Source organism: Prionailurus bengalensis, chromosome B4, assembly GCF_016509475.1.
Source record: "Prionailurus bengalensis isolate Pbe53 chromosome B4, Fcat_Pben_1.1_paternal_pri, whole genome shotgun sequence".
NCBI classification, from domain to species: Eukaryota; Metazoa; Chordata; class Mammalia; order Carnivora; family Felidae; genus Prionailurus; species Prionailurus bengalensis.
Genome location: NC_057358.1, coordinates 95360458 through 95379413, shown reverse-complemented (window position 1 = coordinate 95379413; position 18956 = coordinate 95360458). Strand labels below are relative to the sequence as shown.

Below are 18956 nucleotides of genomic sequence, written 5' to 3'. Positions count from 1 at the left end.
TTTGAGGTGTCAAAACTCTAATTGTTAATAGATGAAAAAGAACCAAATAGTTAGCACCTGTATTTTCTCATCATATATTCCCATTTCAAATTCTTAATCTTCAAACTTGTTTATAATCCACATTTCAGAAGTCAACTGTACTGAAAGTATAATGAAAACGAAGACAGTGTATCCTTTTAAAGTAGACTATGAAGTACAAACTCCATCTCCTTCAAAATTTCCGTTTTTCCTCTTTTGTAAAGGGTGGTGTACTGGAATCAACTGGGTCACTGTAATCCTGCATGTCAAAAAAGTATTATCTTAGTAAAATAAAATAGGTGTTCTCAATAAAGTTGGCATCAATTACTCCCTAAATAACATGTCCTTATAAAGCTTCAGAATCCAAAATGCCTTGGTGCTCCAAAAACAAAAGAATATTTGATGAGACAAAATTACCATTTATAAATATCTCAATAATCAGGAAAAGAGCTGCCATTATTTACAGGTTATAGTGAATTATTTTGTTGCTGCCTTTTTTAAAATTTAAAGTTTTATTTAAAGTAATATTTAAAGCTGTTATTATAGAAAAGCTAAAATGGACAGACTTTATTTCCATCATAAATGGGAAGGAGGAATACAAAGTGATAATTTCTAATATGCTGCCTATAAACCTAATCCTATATTGAACAACCCAATATGGAATATCGCATTTTTCAATATGTACTGTTTTCCTGATAACACTGTGAATTTTAAAAGCATACCAAGAGACCACATATGAATTATTTAAATTGAACAGTGCTATATAACAAACTTAAATAAGGAACAACATGCAAATGCTCAATATTTCAAGTGATTAAATAAATGAATGGAGTAAAATTTTGCTGTACAAATACCTTTTAATCATATAATAATTTTGAGGGTGTAAACCAAAAACAGTGTAATAAAAAAAATTTAGGATTTTTCTTCCTGTGTTATTTTGAGAAAAAAACTAGCCAAGAAAATGATATATACTAAAAATGTATTTACACGTATGAATCGAAGTTAAGGTGGCTGACACCTTAACTCTGTGGAAGGGACACCACTCTGATATGAGCACCCTAATGACGTAGAGGGAGTGGGGGAGAGAAGAGAGGATGGTGTAGGCACTGAAGGCAGTGGGAAGGTGGGCTGGAGAACCCCACAGAAGTGAAAAAAAAAGGGGGGGATTAAGCAGGTGATACAAACTGCTATTGGAGCTGGAATTCTAATCCAGGAACAAATTTAGAAAGATATGTGAATCCAGAGATGGTCAAGATTTCAGTCAACAAAAACTAACCTTTTTAAATACCATAAAGATGCCATAAAAATTTGTAAATGCCATCTTATTCACTCATTTATCAAAAGCTATAAAATCACATATAATCTGAAATTGTTTCTATTTATAAAATTTAAATGCCACTTATAGTTCCTAAATCAGTTTACGTAATATTTGAATATAAACATTGTATTACATATGATTTTAAGTGATATTCCCAAACTCACATTTAATGTTTAGTATGTATAATACTCCCAAGACTCTCCAGCCTCCCTACATTCAGATATTATATTTAATGACAAGAATATATGACACAGACCAGCAACAGCAAGCAACATCAAATAAAAATAAGCTTCGCAAATGTTGCTAGATTAATGCTCCAATCTCTAAAAATTAGTATTTAATATCACCATCATCCATCTCCCTCACTTCATCTACAACACATCTTTCTATTCCAGGACACCATTTTATTTTTTCCCCTTAAAATTGTTTTTTACATTTTTTTACTTAGAGCACATGCGTGTCCACACACACACACACACACACACACGGACACACATACACAGACACACACACACACACGAGTGGGGGAGGTGCAGAGGGAGAGGGGCTGAGAAAGAGAATCTTAAGCAGGCTCCACACACAGCATGGAGCCCGATGCAGGGCTCGATCCCACAGCCCTGGGATCATGACCTGAGCTGAAATCAAGAGTCAGATGCTCAACCAACTGAGCCACTCAGGTGCCCCTAAAAAATTTTTTTATATGAGTATAATAGACACACGATGTTACATTAGTTTTATATGTACAATGCTCACCACAAGTGAAGCTACACTTACCACACATTATTACGTTATTAAAACATTGTTGACTGTATTCTCTATGCTGTGCTTTTTATTCCCATGCCTTTCTGACTTATTTCACTGAATATAATACCCTCTGGGTCTCAGCCATGTTGTCTCAAATGGCAAGACCACATCCTTTTTTATGTGTAATATTCCATTTATGTATATTTGTGTATATTAAAAATATATATGTATATGTATATAAAAATATCTTCTTTATCCATTTGTCTATTGATGGACACTAGGTTATTCCCATATCTTGACTATTGTAAATGATGCTGCAATAAACAAAGAGGGGCATATAAAAATAAATAAATAAATAAAGTGAGATCCAGCTCACTGTCGGAGGGGATCCTTATTTTAAGGATGTGAATACCAAGTGTGGATCACAGAGTGCCATCTGAAAAGTCAGTCTACCACAATCTCTTACCTTCTTTTTCACATCTCTTCTCTTAATTTCTCTGTGCTGATTTCTGAATTGTCACCTAAATTTTTCCAATTTACTAAATCTCTGTTCAGTGGTGTCTAGTCTACTGTATAACGCATACATTGCGTTTCATCAATTACCTTATTTTTTGTTTCTATGATTTCCACTTGGAATGAAACATGCTTATTCTCTTTTACTTAAATCCCTTGTTCTTATTTTCTTCTTTTATCTCTGGGTGTTTTAAATCAACCTATTTTAAAGCCTCATTTATTTTTCTCTTTTATTTATTCTTTCTTAGATGAGAATCTTCCCACTTACTCCATCTTCCGACTGTCTCTCATGCAAGTAGTCTCAGTGTGCTTTGTAATTTTTAAAATCTATGAATGTTCTTCAGTGGGATTTATCTTCCATGGTAACACGTGGAAGTCGCATTTATATACTTATTTCTAGAGACATCACTATGAGAGTGATTTTTCAGTGCCTATAATACGTACAAGTTCAGAAACATTTCCTTAAGTTTTTCTCTCTTCCTTGGTTTTTCTCTTCTTCTATTACCATTCCTTCTCACTTGTCTTTGCTGCCTCCTTCAGTCAGTTCCCTGACTCAAAATATTAGAATTCTAGAGTACTCTGTCCATAGTCTTTTCTTCATCATCAATATCTGGTCACTTGGGTTTAAATTTTATGTGTATTGGATGAGTCACAAATCCATCTTTCTCTCTCCAACTATGAACTACACACTTAGTTATTAAATTTCTAATTCAGCAGTTTGATATTTAATAGTCATCTCAATCTTAACATTACTGAAATATTTACTTGAGTGTATTCATAATGCTGAAATGAAGGGGGTAATAGAGAGGTGGCATTTGAAGATAGAGAAGACAGAGCTAGTTCCAGAGACTAGGTCAGTGGGCCTCAGCTTCAGAGTTTGAATGTGAGAAGAATTTAGTTATAAATCCAGATTCCTAGGCTACATCGCCAGAGATTCTGCCATGGCCGTTCTAGGCTGGGATCTAGGACTCTGCATCTGAATATCCCAGGTGATTCTGTTGTGGGAAGCTAAGCACAACACTTTGAAAAACTTTTTCCTACCTGATGGTTATAGTGGGGCTCCTAATATTATGCTGCCTACTTTGTTCTTGTTACTTAAGGACAGGGCAGGAGTAAGTCTTTTCACATACACAGCTGGATAAGGCTGGGAAATTTTAATTGTGTTACAATTACTCACAAAATTAGATTTTTTCACCTTTCCTTGTAGGCCAGTTTTAGCACAAGAGAGATTTGTTAGACTCACCTATCTTATTTAAGTAAAGTGGCTCTGACAAGGTTTGCTAAGATTGATAGCGTATAAAAAGAAAGATTGAAGATAATTGTGTAACTTTCTCAGTTCTATATTCATCTCTCCTCATAAATCTGCATTCTCTGATCTTTTAAGCTGCTTCTTTCTTTCTTATTGAAATTCTCCATTCCCCACTATTTTATCTTTTACTTTCTGAGTCTTCCTAAACCTGTCTTTTTTGCATGTTAATCTTTATTAACATGCCTATTTCAATGGCGCTATCGTGGCAGGTATAGTTTTCGTGCTACTAAACATTATAGAAACCTCTTTTTTGGTAGGAGGGCCAGTCTGTCACGTGAGAAACCCAAATTCATTCAAGCATACAGTATGCCTTTCCCAAAACAAGAGACCGTATTTAAAAGAGGAGTATTAAAAAAGCCAACTAAGATAAAAATAGTATGCCCATTTTATTTCTTAACTCCAAGTTGAACACTCCTTTGTTGCATTTCACAATATTAGATTCAGTTCTCATAGAGGGGAGGGAGAAAAGTGTTCACTTTTCAGAAGTATAGAAACTTCCAGGACACTATAATATTATTGAGTAAATTACTTTCAATAAAATTCTAAATGGACGTCGTGTGGTCAGAAAGTCAATATACATCTAAAACATTTTAGCACCAATCTCCATTAATAAAACACTGCTAGAATAATAACATTGAAGTACCCTGTTCTGAATTTCATAATATTATATATGTTCCTAAAGACATTTTCATTTCCAAATCTGAGGATCTCCTATCAGAGAAATAATTATTTCAAGGTCATCACTGCCCAATCATCATCTTTGGAAAATTATGGTAGCTTGATTGCTTTTTAAAAGCTTTTAGTATATTTAGCAAACTCAAGATTGAAGATACAATTGGTATATATTACTATTTCAGAATTCACATGAAATATAATTGTGATTTGAATAATCTGAAAGGCTGAAGTCACTGGTACCCAAAGATGATTCCCAAAGTGTTATGTCATGGAAGAAAGCACTTAAGCCAACTAAAAATAACCTGTCTTTATATCCCTAAGTGAAAGTTGAAAGCATGTTGGTAAGACAGAATTGCTGAAGATGATAGAAATATATGCTGGTCACAAAAAGCTTGATGGAGGGCAAAAACTGTAAAAACTAGCAATTCCTCTACTATAAATATTCAATAAGAATTCTAGGCACCCCAGAACTTTTATAAAAAGAGGTAGGTAATTTTCTAAAGACAGTATTTGTACCACTTGTTGTTGCCATGACCTACCAAAGGAAAATCTGGGTGGCATTACTTGTGATACGTTTACTCTGTTTATCATCTTATATAGAAGATCTTTGCTTTTCTAACTGATGTTTGACCTAGTGATATTCTTTTGGGTCACGTGTACATGTTATCTATTTCTTCCTGTGGCCAATGACAAATAGGAAAAGGAGTTAGACAAGTCAATGGATATTTGCCTAACAGAGAAATAAAGGTGAATGGATCATGGTATCTGGACAGCCATATTACTAAGGAGAGAATGGTTATTGTTACAGAACGAGAAGTTGCTGAGTATATTCAGATTTCTGCCTTCAGCTTAAAATATTCTGCAAGCATTTTTAAAAAATCATACATTGCTAACTATAATACAAACAAGATAAGTATAAAAAAGAGTTGTATTAAAGTCTATTGATTAAAGGGAGGAAGGCTTGGATATGACATTAACGGTTATGCAAATCATAACAGGGCATCCAGGAATAGAAACTCAAATGGATGTTAGAACTGGGAGTACAGATAAAGGAGGAAGTTCTGGACTGAAAGATGTGTAAGAATATCTAATAAATAGGACTTTTTCACACTACACCCACTTCTGTCCACCCTAAGTCTCTGAGATGCCTCCAGACCAGCCAAGTGTGTCCTATTTGTGGGATAATGAAGCAGGGAAAAAGGTGGAAACCAACTGATCTAAATTCTTCACAAGTCTTAAAGCTGCCTGAGGACAGGTAATTCTCTTTATCAGATATTTCTACTCATCTCACTGAATAAGGTCTTTGATTTTTGTTTTTTGCTTTCTCACCATTTCAGGGTGCTTTTCCAGAAATAATGATCAAGTGTTGGCAATTCAGCAGAAGAGTGGAAAGCCAGTATTCACTTATCACCATTCACAAGACATTGAGAAGAGCCTGGATATAACTCCACAAAAGATATATAAGCATACCTATCATTCCTCTTCTAAAGCTCAAATAAACAAACGCCACCAAATTGTTAATTCAGCATTTCCGAGACCTGCGTATGACCCATCTCTCAATCTGCTGGCTATGGCTGGTCAAGATCTTGAAGTGGAAAACCTTCCTATCCCTGCAGCAAATGTAATTGTGGTGGTAAGTGTTTTGTTTAACTGATGCTGATGCTGATGCCAATACTTTCCTCTGTGGTTGATGCTTGGGAAAAAAAATCAATGGTGAATAGTTATCACTGGATCTCAAGGATTATTTACCACTGCGCTTCTCATTCTTCGATATTTCTTTTCTTTTTTGGTACTTGATTATTGTCTCTTGGATGCCTCTTGAATGTAAGCCCATGAAATAAGAAACCTTGTCTGTATCCTCTGTGCACAGCAAGGTCCGTGGTACATAGTACGTGGTCAATAAATATTTGAGAAAAAAATTGCTTTAGGAAAGCCTTGCAGTTATAGTAGGTAATACTCTGCACTGAGCCTCTGTCTTCTGTGACAATCTGTTCAGCAGACAGGGCTTAGTCTCAGTTTACATAACTAATTAGTACCTACTGAAGATCTTCTAGCCACTTGTCTTAAAATTGTAATGAATGAAGAGACTACTGAAAGGTGGAAGTGTAGTAGAGGGGGAAGGTAGTTTTCTGTCACTGGAATAAATAAGATGGTTTGGGAGTAATTGATGGATAATATTCTTAATATCACTGAAGAGGCATCACCCTTTATTAATCAAGATAATGCAGTGGTTCCATTGCTCATATTTTCAGGGTATGTAACTCAGGCCAGAGTTCTCCAATTTATGGAAGTATCATAGCTTAAATACATACTTTGAATACAAGTTTGACACCCTGTTTAGACTACAGTCCCTCTTAAGTTTAAAATCACACAGGAGAGGGGCACCTGGGTGGCGCAGTCGGTTAAGCGTCCGACTTCAGCCAGGTCACGATCTCGCGGTCCGTGAGTTCGAGCCCCACGTCAGGCTCTGGGCTGATGGCTCAGAGCCTGGAGCCTGTTTCCGATTCTGTGTCTCCCTCTCTCTCTGCCCCTCCCCCGTTCATGCTCTGTCTCTCTCTGTCCCCAAAATAAATAAATGTTGAAAAAAAATTAAAATAAAATAAAATAAAATCACACAGGAGGATTCACATTAAAACTGCAAGTCAGTAGCTAAATGACTGCTATTGCCTTTTTGCCCCAAATGTAATCAAATATGTTGACTTTTGAGGCCAAGATCATTGAATGAAGCCATGTTTACATTTTGACAACCTCTCTATGAACCAAATGTAGTTGAATTTAATAAACTTTTTTCTTTTTCTTTATTTTTTATCTTCTACACATAGGATGCTTTACTTGATCTTGAGAATCAAAGATCCATTCATTGATGTTTTCAACTAGAATACACTGAGTATTTATTATGATCCAGTTGTCATTTGGGGGATCCAGAAAGAGACAGATGAAATGGAATCTCTGGTTTTGCTTGGCAAATGTTTGAGGGGAAATGTCGGTAATTCAGTAAAAAATCATCAATTGAGAACACAAGATGAGCTCTTGTTACAAAATATGTGGGTCACTTGGCCTCCTGAGGTACTCGAACAAATTTTGTACATTTACATGAGTAACAGATGTTCTGAAAGTGAAAGCCATGTACTCTGTCTATTCGGTGAAGACAAATGATGTTAACGATGTGGCTGTATCTGGATATGCCTGTGTTAATACTAGGAGCTCATGGGAGATATTTCCTCTGGTGACCATCATATTCCCATAGTCATCAACTCTTGAAGTCACTGAATTGCCATTCAAGAGGTTTGTTCTATCTTGTAATGACATGCACTCTCTAGTTAATTTAATATTATGGAGGATAAAAGGCATCAATGAGGAATTCTGGCAGGTCATTTCACTTTTAGCTTATTCGTGGTTTGAAGACTCATGAAGAAGCTGTGCTTTTTCTTCTGAGTGATGATTACATGGAGGCAATAGGCGAATTTGCTGTATTAGCCTCCCCTAACCTCTCGTGATCTAGTCTCTAATCATGCTGTGGCTTTGGTAGCTTGCAACAATTGCTAGTGTCAGTGTTTCATATAATCTATCGACATTACTTATGCACGTGTGATTTAGTAGGAAAACCAGAGAGTAGGGTTATTTTTAAATAAATCAGTAATGTTCTGCTTACTCAAAAAATAGATGGTCAACACTCCGTCAAGTGTTAGCTGGTATGTGTATATACATATATATATATTTGTGTTTTATATATATATATATATATATATACACATATTATTTATGAGTTTACATATATAAAACAATATATATAAACAATATATATTGAGGAATATTGCAGTGCTAGCAAAGAATTATTTTATGGCTTAATTTATACCAAAATGAGCAGCGTTCATGAGTATGTTTCCTGAATTAGAGAAATTATTGGGTTTTTTTTCAGCCAGAATAAAAACACCAGTGCCAATTTCCAAAAAGTGTATGTAACTTTCAAGACTTCCATTGAGAGGAAGAGATGACTTTTTCTCTTCCTAAATGAGAAATTTAAAAGGGACATGGAAGATGTATGTGTCACTCCTCCTTCTCAGATTGTCAGTTGTCTCCACAAAGAATTTCATTAGAGCATTTGTCCACAAATGATTTTTTCCCTTTTTTTCTTTCTTTTATGATCAGGAAAATCTGTAGTTTATTTATTCCAAGGAAAGAACAACACAATTAGAATGTTTATCCCAAAGAATGCTAATTACATCCCACAAGCTCAACTAAGATGTGGTTATTAGGATTTCTGTACAAATGGAATACAGAGGCAATATGAATGTCCTCAAGGTCAGGGCTGTAGTAGGAGTAAAAAAAATGGCTTTAAACAAATATGTGCTGGAAATTCCATAGTCCTACATCAGGCAGCAAGCCCCCAACATCAGGAAGGAGAGAACTTAGGGGTATGGATGAAAACGGTAGAGTGGAACCAACTAAAGGCTTTTCCGGTTCAGCAAGGTCTGTATAGGTTGCTGAGTGAAGAATGTTCTAGCCTGGGGAAAATCTGAGAAAACTGGTACTAGAAAGGCTTTGGAATGAATATAGAAGTTGGGACATTATGACTCACTTCATGGAATGGTCTTCACAGGAAGGAAAAGAAAAGGAAGAAAAGGGAGGAGAAGGGCTAAGAAGAGGAGGAAGCAGAGGAGGATGAGAAAGGAAAGTGGAGGGAAGAAGATGGGAAGGGATAAAGGAAAGGAGAAAAGAAGGAGAGGGGCACCTGGGTGGCTCAGTCGATTGACTGTTGGACTCTTGGTTTCAGCCCATGTCATGACCTCATGGTTTGTGGGATCGAGCTCCACATAGTTCCACATCAGGCTCTGTACTGACAGCATGGAGCCTGTTTGGGATTCTCTCTCTCCCTTTCTCTCTGCCCCTCCCCTGCTCGTGTGCACACACATTCTCTGTCTCTCAAAATAAGTAAACATTAAAAAAGAAAGGAAAGAGGAGAAAAGAGAGGATATAGCGACAGTTCTTGGGGCAGAGAGAAGACTTCTGTGAGCACATAAGAAGATGATGGGGGAGTTTCCAGTAGCCTTAGATGGCCTCTGTGAGTTTCCCAGACTCCTAAAACTTTTTATCTTGCTCACCACTCACCCAGACCAGCACATAGACATTCTCTTGTTTTATGACACAAACTCTCTTTGAAAACATTTTCATCAGGCAATTGATTTAAAAGACCCTTAAAACCAAATGCTTTGAATAATTCTGGCTTTCAGTTACATCCTGAGTCTGTGTTATGCTTCACTTCATCTTGGTTCTGCTGTGGACCAGTTTTTGAGTTTCATCTTACAAGGGAAGAGGTAATTTTTAGATGTGATTTGAACAGCTCAGAAGGTCCAGCCTTGACACAGTGAATAAAGTCCAGCCTTGACACAGTGAATAAATTTTGTAATGTTTAGTGTATTTTATGTTTTGTGGACAGGTAATTGTTGAACACTTTTTTAAAAGACATTGTTTTAATCATAATTTTGTACTTGTGTAGGGAATATCCTAAAAGGTGGACTTAACCTTTGTACCTACTGTTGAAATTCTGCCATGTCAGGGAAGGTTCATTAGTTAGAAATATTTTGTGGCAAGTGACAAGAATCCAGTCCAAACTAGAGAAAATTTTGTGGTTCAGGTAACAACATTTCTGTAGTATATATAGCTTTAGGTGTGGTTTGATCAAAGACAAATAATTGACCAGGTTCAGTCTCCAGCTCTGCTTCCTCTGGGGTAACTTCATTCTCAGATGGTTCTCTCTTGTTCATCTCCACATGGTTTCCTGAACCTCCTGGAGTTTTGTCCTTGCAGGTTCATTTTTAGTGGAAAAGAATGACTCTTTCACAACCATCAATAATATCCTGGGTATCTCTATGACTAGTACAATTTAAGTTAATTACTCACTTCATCCCTGAACAACTTGCAGCCAGGTGATAAAATTAAGCTAATTATCTCAAACCTAAACTATATGCTCCACCCCCTAGAGCATCCCTAAAAACTCACAAGCTTTTATGGGAGGGGAGGTTACTTGAATAAAAATTGGGACACTGTTAACAAGCAAAGATAGACTAGATGTCAGATGGCAGTTAAATGTATGCTAGAGCAGAGTGTCTGGACTTCAATTTCTATTAAGACACAATAGCCTCTTCAAGAAGTAATGAGGATAGGAGGACTTACAACGTGACCTCAGGAATGTGATTCTTGTACAAAATGGGTAACTACAGTTATACTCTCTGACAGTGGCCCAAGTAGGCAGCAAATTTACTCTGACAGAATAGAAAATTCAGGTTCCTGGGCTATGTCCAAACACCCAGACTATTTGCCAGTTAGGACTGTGATTTAGTGCAATCTGCTAGACACATGATATTATGTCTCAAGAATGTCTCAGATTTGTGAAAACCACTGTAGCCTGTGTACTTTTTGATGCTGACTGCTTATATGGCGGGGAACAAGAAGGCTGTATTGAGTGTAGGGGAAGCAGGTGCATGGGCTCTGCTCATGCTGGGCAATCCACAGAAAGTGTGATTCAGATATAGGCTTTGGGAAAATTATGAAATATTTTGTGCGAAGGGTATTGGGATCAAATACTAAATACCAAGTCCAAAATGCTAAATGGATGTAAGACGCAAGCCTACTGTAATATGGAATGTGACTCAGATGTCTTCCAATATAGTCCTTGGGACACTTATCCCAAGTTCCTAGAGGGAATAAATATAAGAGCCTGAGAGAACATGTACCATGGTAATAATACATTTGTTAAATAATAAAATGTGTAACTCTTCTTCTGGATTTTCAGATAAATGTAGTTATATCTTAGAAACTTCTTTTCTGTCTTCCTTGAAAGCGGTATTTTGTCTGTAGACCTTACCAACTTTGTCATTTTGGATTTGATCCGTGTAGCAGTTATTTATTGTTGCACAACGTATTACCTCAACATTTAGCAGCTTAAAACACAAAATGTTTATATTTCACACAGTTTCTGAAGGTCAGGAATCTGGGAGCAGAAGCTGTGTAGTTCTCTGCCTCAGGGGTTACTGAAGCCAAGCTGCCAGCTGGGGCTTTGTTTCTGCATACTTGACTGAGCCGAAGGCTTCACTTGCAAGCTCACTCACGAGGCGTTGGCAGGAGACTTCCGTTCCTCAACACGTGGACATCTCCACAGGGCTGTGCACGACATGGCTTCCCCCAGCACATGTGAAGAGAGAGAGATTGACACCACACTGCCACAATGACCTCGTCTCCAAGTCACACACCATTGTTTCCAATTTACTGTGTTCCTTAGAAATGAGTCACTAGGTGGGGCGCCTGGGTGGCGCAGTCGGTTACGCGTCCGACTTCAGCCAGGTCACGATCTTGCGGTCCGTGAGTTCGAGCCCCGCGTCGGGCTCTGGGCTGATGGCTCAGAGCCTGGAGCCTGTTTCCGATTCTGTGTCTCCCTCTCTCTCTGCCCCTCCCCCATTCATGCTCTGTCTCTCTCTGTCCCAAAAATAAATAAACGTTAAAAAAAATTTTTGAAAAAAAAAAAAAAAAAAAGAAATGAGTCACTAGGTGTAGCCGATTCTCATGGGGAAGGGACTCCAGAGGGCATGATTACCAGGAGGCTGGGATCGTTGAGCACTATCTTGGGGTTTGGCTACCACAGTCTTCAAAATTGGGGCATCTCTGCATTATGCCATTGCTTATTATATTCTTCTAACTATGAACTTCAGGAAAGATAAGGGTGTGCTGAAACCATATCACAGAAATTTCATCATATATGGTAATAATGGAAGAAACTACCTCAATAATGAACCTTCAAGCATCAGAAAACCCTCATGATTACTTTCCAATTTACACATGAGGAAATTAAGGCCCCAAATCAGGAACTTTCTCCAGGTTGTACAGTTAATAATAAGTACTACAGGCAGAATACAAGTCCAAATTTGACTTCAAAACTCAGAACATTTTAAATTTTACCATACGTCATTTGGTTTGCTTCAGGAAAATGTTGTACATTTCCTCAATAGAAAATTTATAACTTGATAGATTACCTTTTATTTAAGCTAATGATAATGTTAATTTTCATGCTTTGAAAATATACTCCTTGATAGCTAAATGTTCATGTTGGAGCCAGAGAGAAAAAGGTAAAGATCCATGATGGCCGGTCTAGAGATTATAATAAAAAAGGAATTGTAGTGTCAAATTAGATTTTATTTTTAAGAAAGTCTGAAAAAAGAAATTCTGTAATCTGCTTCAGAAATTTGGTTAAATTTTTGCTCTTAACCTAAGTGCTTCATGTTAAACTATCAGATCTTCTTATATAACCAACTTTCTTTTTATCCCAAACATTTGCATTTCGGAAAGCTTGTGCCTAGATTCTCCAGATATTATTGTACCCCTGCAAATTGTCTTGAAGTAAAAATTTCGTTCTTGAGGTTGGCATCCTGACAGTCATAGTTGTCGCCATCTGTTGCTTTTCTCCATTTCTCACTACTAAAGCAGCAAGGAGGATTCTGGAACACATTCTGGAAATGCTAGAGGTCAAGCTTAGGCAGTGTCTGTGTGAAGTTCTGATACTGGACCACTCAGTGCATCTGCTTGTTTGGATCATTTAGACTCAACATTGGGATGACTGGAGTCTTGAGAGCTGCTTTAATTGATTATCATACTACTTGGACATTGGGTATTGACTAATATTTTTGTCTCAACTCAAAAAGTAATGTACTTTCTTAGAGTTTCAGAATATTTAGAAATATACAGAAGGAAAAATAGGAATAAAAATAATCATTAACTGTTATATAACAATGTCATTTTGCTATATGTATCTGTATAGTCTTTTATATATACAGGTGTAGACTTTCTTTTTTACAGATATATGGAATGTGCACACATAAGGCTTGCAGGTGTTCTTTTTTTTTTTACTTAGTTTATATTTTGGACATCTTCTTATACCATTAACTGCCTTTAAAAAGCATCATTTTTAACAGCTGCTAAAAATTCCATTATATGATAGATTTTACTGTTATATATATTGACTTATATTCCCCACACATCCAGTGGCTTAAGGCAGCTAATTTTGAGGAGAACTAAATGTTGACTGTGTCAAACAGTATTCTTTTCATTTCAACTGCCTGATTACTATTATTAAGAGAATTTAAGAGCTTGTTTTAAGGGAAACTTCTTTCTTTATGAACTCTATATACAATTGCAATATGGGGTCTGTTTTTTCTTTCCCTTGGCCAGATTATTTATAAACCTTCTATAAACCTTAAGTGTAAAGCAAGGGAAATATTTAAAGCAGTCAAGGAAGTTAGCAGGACAAAAAAGAGGGTGTTCCGTTGAAAACAAATAAAATGTTGTATTTCAGTGTTTTTCATTGAGGAAGGTGGAAGGTGCTGTGTGTCTTTATGTTGGAACCTAAAAACTCTTTTTTAATCTAAAATTTCCACAACAGTATAAAAACAAATGGGGTCTTCAGGTGAACAAAGAGGGTATCTTTGCTTTGGCGCAAATATATACTTGTCAGATCTCTGTAAAAATTGTGCTTTGGTTTTACGATTGTTGAGAACCGTTCTCTTATACCTTCTGTGAGTGACTTTTGTCCCCTTTTCTTTCTTTTCTTCCTTCTTTCTCTGTTTCCCTCTAATCATAAATACTATGAATCATGCTTAGTTTTTTGCTTGTTTTGTTGTTGTTACTATAAAATGCTTCACTTTAATATCTAACTGCTAATGGATAATTATATTATGCTTTCTGGGCATCTGACCCTCCCTGCCTGTGCATGATGGGTTTGATACTATTTAGCAAATGCCTCCGTTCCCTCCACTTGATCTCTATAGTTCAGACGGTAGAAACAATTTGTTCATTTCTCTTGTTTGAGGTAAACACAGGAGCTAAAAGTCTTTGGAAGGTTCTCTCCCTGAGCAAAGTTACAAAGCTTACTCCTCAAGAACTTTTACCTTTAGTAACTGAGTGTAACACAGCTGTTGCTTCATAGTAGGAGTGACCACCTGACCCCCCCAGGAACCAAATGTCCTTCATCCCCCACCCTGTCATCCTTCCTCTTGTAAACCCCGTGTTTCCATGGACCAAGACTGTTCTAGCAAAGCCCACTTCTCATACCAAAATGTAAAGGGAAAATTGCTCCTGTTTCTCCTCTACTCAGTTCTGACACTATCTATTTGGAAACAGAATCAGATCCTTTCACTTACTAGAGTGGCAGTTTATTAGAAAGGCTATCATGACTCAGGACCAGGCGTATGGAAGGGATGCATAGGGCAGGTTATGCGGGAAGGTGTGCAGAGCCCCCATGTCCTCTCTGGATGTGCCATTCTGCCAGCACCACCACGTGTTCACCAACCTGGAAACTCTCCGAACGCTGCTCTTTTGTGTTTTTACAGAGCAAACAATTATGTAGCCATGATTCAGTGAATCATGGTCATTGGTGATTATTCAGCCTCCAGCTCACCTCCCCTTCCCAGAGGTTGAGGGGTGGGACTCAAAGCTCTGTGCCTTTAATCACTTGGCTGGTTCCGTTGGCCACCCGACCACCCCCCCATCTTTAGGGGGGTTCCAAAAGTCACCCCATTAATATCAACTCAAGTGTGGTTGAAAGGGCTTATTGTGAATAAGGAAAAACACCCATTTCACCTTTATGGTTTTGGAGTTATTTTAGGAACTGGGAACAAAACTAAATAGTATGACAAAACATGCCCCTATTGCTGTCAGATAGGAAACTGCCATGGTTTTAGGAGCTTTGTGCTGGGAACTGTGGAGGAAGACCAAAATGATTTTTTGTTGTTGTTATTATAAATCACAATATCACATCACCATAGCCATTTATCATTGTCTTTTTATAAGGAGATTGGTCATAATCTTGTACTTCAAATATTTGCCAGATTTTTTTTTAAAGTATGAAATTATGGGGCTCCTGGATGACTCAGTAGGTTAAGCATCCAACTCTTGATTTCAGCTCAGGTCATGATCTTATAGTTCATGGGATCAAGCCCCGCATTAGGCTCTGTGCTGACAATGCAGAGCCTGCTTGGGATTTTCTCTCTTTTTCTCTCTCTGCCCCTCCCCTGCTCTCTCTCTCTCTCTCTCTCTCTCTCTCTCAAAAGAAGTAAATAAACTTAAAAAATAGAATAAAGTATGAAAGTATAATCCAGCCATTATTCTTATCCCAAATTGTTTCTTTGATTACCTGTGTGCCACATTTCGACTATTCGAGTTCAGAAAAATAAGTCAAGAGCACATCATCAACTTCACATGTCTGTCAATTCAGCCTACACTTTCATATGATTTAGTCTTTTTACTAAAACAATAAGTTAGCAACAGGTAACTTCAAAGAAAAAGAAAGAAAAAGACCCACTTTGAGGAATAGGCCATATGTTCACAGTCAATTTCCAAGATTGCAGGAAGAGATGTGTTTGTGAGATATGTTTGTCCTCCTCTCTGGAAATGACAGCCATGTGATACAAATTCCAAGAAATCCTGAAAGATTTAGAGAAGGCTGAGAATATGCATCAAGACAATTAGGGCTAAGAATCTGTCTTATTCCGGGATTTCCTGAATTGTATTTATTAATGTCATCCAATCAATTATTCTGAATATTTTGGGTGTTTGTGTGTCTGTAGTTAAAACAAACAAAGAAACAAACAAAAAAACCTTAATCATCTCATGCTCCCATTACAAACCTAGTGAAGCTGCATTGTTTAACAATTTGATTATTTTTCCTGCTGAAAACATGCTAACTGGAATTAGGTATTTCACCAGAACAAGTTCATGTTGGCTTTTTGTCCCTTAAGCACAGGTTGCTTTCTCTCTGTTTTAGAAGTGGTCTGTTTTTTAAATAGGAAATATTGGGCAACAATGCCAAAATCTATGTTGAACAGGTCACAAGGCCTTACATTCTTTGAATGTATACTTTTAAAAATCAGCAGTCATTGCTTATGGACAAATAAATAAAAATTTAAAAATTTCCTCATGTGTGACAGGTGATGGTGACATCTATATTCTTAGGAATAATTTTCTAAATTGTAAGGTCAAGTGAATAAAATTAACTCCATGCCAAGGTAGATTACGGAATATAGCCAAATTATAGGGTCCAGCGAATTTTTGGTAACTAGTATAAGTCATGGAGACTAGGGAAGAATATGTGAGTAATATGTGTAAGGGGCTAAGCATAAGCAGGGGCAAGTGGATTTTCAGACATGGAAGCATGTTAAATGGACACCTACTCCTTGTTCCTTGAGACATTCATTTACTCAAAAATATTATTGCATGCCTCCTATGTTTTGGCAGAAAAGCAGACTAGGGATAGAAGATTAAAAAGATAAGATCATTGCAGCTACACAGTTCACATTCTGTTAGGAGAAAGATAATAAAATAAGAAAGCAGATGGTAGTAAGTGCAGTGAAAAAAACAAAGTTCTGTAATAGAGAGAACATGGTTGAAACTCCAGAATGTCGGGTCTTGAGGGAGTCTCTTAGATCTTCAGGGATACTTAGGGACTGAATCAAGGTATAGTTCCTAAATGGAAGTCACATGGTAAAAGAATAACTTTGGAGTCGGCAGAACTGTGTTGGAATCCCAAATCAGGCACTTACTAATTGTGTGTGTGTGTGTGTGTGTGTGTGTGTGTGTGTGTGTGTGTTTTCAGAGACTTACTTATCATCTTTGTAGTTTAGTTTCCTCAATTGTAAAAAAGTAATTACTAATAAAATCCATCCTGTGGAATTTTCATGGCAATTGAATGATACAAAGCATTCAAAGCACTTAGAAGCATGCCCAACACATGGTAAGATCCTTATAAAAATTGGCTGCTATTATTAGCATTATATGGAACAATGGAAAATATAACTTTTCAGTCTTAGTACCAAGAATACTTGTATTTCTCCTGAGCCACTGGTTGACTTATAATTATATCTTTCAAGTGCTGTGAATCATGTTTCCTTCTTTCTCTTCCTGCTCAAAAGCTGAGAGCCAAATTTGCAGTCCACCTTTAGCAAACATAGGGAACTTTATTGAGTGCCTTATTTATTTTGTGAACTAACTTCATTTGTGTCTGGATGTTTGCTTTTCTTCACTCATTTTCCTTCTAATTCAATGTCCTCATTTCCTTAGTTTTTATTCAATTTTATTTTGTATCGTATGTGTTTTTGTAAGCTGCTATAAATCTTTCTGTAACACGTTCTGTCTAAACAAATAGTCACTACAATAAAACAGCCATCAGTATGGACAGGTTGAGTCTGAATGTTGCACAACAGGAAATCTCCTTAAGGGAGAATTTGCTTACCTATTAGGTTTGAAAAAATAAGAAAATAAAGTTCGCATGAAAGAAATACAAGGTGTAAAATGATCTGTTGGCTCTTTGCTCAGCAGGCCAATCCCCAATGTCACAGAGCAAGCTTCATTCCTCTTATGAGTAATTTGAGACAGTGGGAACGGATGGTTTTAGAAGGAGACATCTCGGGTTCACAAGCCTGTTAGGCCATTGACTACCTTCGAGATCCTGGGCAGGTCAACGAACATTTCTGAGTCTTTGTTTCCTCATTTTAATGGTGATTGTAGTACCTGACCTGGGTACCTCCTTTGATTCTTCCCAGGACAGTGAATTTGTTCTGTAAAGTATAATACCTTGTCGTAATGTCAGCTGTCACAGTCGTGGTGCTAGTGATGATAATCAACAGAATTGTCAATTTTCATCTCCTCTGATCTTGGGGTAAAATCTCTGCATTGCAACAGCTTCCTGCCTCGTTGTATAAATTCAGGAGGCACCCTTCGCATGGTAGTTTAAGCCAACAGCATCCCCTGTGCGTCACACAGCTCACAACCACACGTGGTGGCCCTGACTAAAACCCTGCTTATACTCCATTGCTAATTACCTGGGTTCTTGACATCTTCCTTTCCTGAGTGTTTGCTACCACTGACCCACACTTCAGTTCTTCTGAGCCTGGAGACCTGCCTTATTACTTGTTTTGTCTTTGAACTCTGTTCTCACAGCCAGCCCTCACCTCTACCTGCTGGTAGTTTTTCATGCTGCCATGAGCTGTCTTCTCGTGGGACTCCCACCTGCTACACTTACCCGCTGAAAGCTGAACCACCTTTCCCGTCAGCCAGAACGTGCTCACTCCTGCTCTGTGTTCACCTCTTGTCACGTGCTCCCAGATACAGCTCCTTCTTTTCACCTAAAATTTTCTGAAATAAAATAATGTGTTGACTGCCTTTAGCATGTTAACATTAGCTGTATTGTCAGGAGCCTCTATTACAAAGAGGATTTTTTTTTATTTTTTAAAAATATATCATTAATCCAAATGCAAAATAACTTATTAATAACCTTGTAATTTATTAATAAGCTGATAATTTATTCCCAGTTTATTGGGGAAGATTAGGTAATAAGGA

The 18956-nt window shown here is 37.2% G+C and overlaps 1 protein-coding gene across 1 annotated transcript in view; it reads left to right on the top strand.

The window, feature by feature from the left end:
* PTPRR (protein tyrosine phosphatase receptor type R) overlaps window positions 1-18956 on the top strand; it is a 246474-nt gene that overhangs the window by 13947 nt on the left and 213571 nt on the right. Inside the window, exon 2 of the mRNA XM_043565026.1 lies at window positions 5915-6210. Coding sequence (XP_043420961.1) covers window positions 5915-6210 — 296 coding nt within the window. The remainder of the gene's footprint in view (window positions 1-5914; window positions 6211-18956) is intronic.